At 72.8% G+C, this 1,336-nt stretch overlaps 1 protein-coding gene across 1 annotated transcript in view; it reads left to right on the forward strand.

Moving 5' to 3' along the window:
• The window catches only part of LOC112551717 (dystonin-like), a 27,113-nt gene that overhangs the window by 19,215 nt on the left and 6,562 nt on the right, over positions 1-1,336 (forward strand). The window contains exon 3 of the mRNA XM_025214249.1: positions 520-649. Coding sequence (XP_025070034.1) covers positions 520-649 — 130 coding nt within the window. The remainder of the gene's footprint in view (positions 1-519; positions 650-1,336) is intronic.

Here is a 1,336-nt window from a genome sequence, read left to right on the forward strand (position 1 = left end):
CTGCCGGCGGTGGCCGCGGCGGGGCGGGTCCTGCCTGCGACGGCCATGCAGAGCCTGCTGCAGCGGGCAGAGGCATCGCAGGTCTGCGCCTGGAGCGCAGCAATGCAGTGCCAGCCTGTCCCTCCAGCAGATGAGACCAGCCTGCCTTTGGCATCTTCCCATGCCAGCAACCTGGCAGGGGGAGGCAGCCCCGCAGCGCCCCCGTCCGCAGCACAGTACATTTCCCAGGGGTGTCTTTTGCTGCCTATTACCACCTGGGGAAGCCTGGGCACCTGGCTGGAAAGGGGGGCAGTCCCGGGGGTGCCGGGATGTGGGGAGCCCTGGAGTACGGGTGCCATCTCTGGGGCCTGGTGGTCTGGGAAGGGCCGGCCCCGGGGGTTCTCTGGGCAGTGGTGTGCAGCCGCGGTCCCTGGGGCATCCTGGGCTGGGGGGCTGGAGAGGGCAGCCCCAGGGCAGGGGCCTGGGTGGGGAGCGATGCCCTCTTGGAGCCGACCCCCACGGTCCTGCCTTGCTCTCCAGGGAATGGAAGAGGCGCGAGTGGAAGGAGTGGAGGCTGGACGGGGGGGAGCAGCTGCTCGCCCTGCGCCACTGGCTGGACGCCCTGGAGAAGAGGCTTCCGGCCCTGCCCGACGGAGCCCCTGCGCTGGAGGTGAGCGCGGGGGTGCGAGGGGTGGGGGCTGGCCCTCCTGCTGCTGAGATGCACCAGGCAAAGCTCAGGGCGTCTGTGCCAGGCCAGCGGCAGAGCATGGGTGTCCCCCCGGGGCTGCGTGACACAGGCTCTGGCACCTCAGGGCTCCCTGCGCCGTGTCCCGCAGCTCGAGGGCCCGGCCTGCCCCCCACACGGTGCATCCTGCCCCGCTCCACGTCTTGCTCGGTGACCGTGTGCCGCAGGCCTGGCCCTTGGAGCGCAGCATGCGGGGTTAGCGGGTCCATGCCCGCTCCTCTGGGCCGAGTGCGAGCCCAGCTGCCCGGTGCTGCCCCGCGGCCCCTCCCCGCCGGCCTGCCAGCGCGTCCCTCCCTCGCGGCCTTTGTCCTGGCTGGGCCAGCGCGCGGGCTTCGCGCACACATGACGGCACAAACTGAAAGGCCCATTCATGCCGGCCCCGGCACAGACAAAGCTGAGGCCGCGGCACAACCCAGCCGGCTCACAGGATCTGAGGCTGTGGGCTCCTGCCGCCTGCACGCAGCCCGCTGGGGGGGAGCCCTGCCACCCGCCCCCCGGGGGCCGCACCGGGCCAGGCCCTGGCCAGGCAGCAGAGGCCCCAGATGACCCCCAGGAGCCTCCTGCCTGGGCCGGGGGAGGCAGGGCAGGGCAGGGCAGGGCAGGCACGGCCCC

Source organism: Alligator sinensis, unplaced genomic scaffold (assembly GCF_000455745.1).
Source record: "Alligator sinensis unplaced genomic scaffold, ASM45574v1 scaffold987_1, whole genome shotgun sequence".
NCBI lineage: Eukaryota > Metazoa > Chordata > Crocodylia > Alligatoridae > Alligator > Alligator sinensis.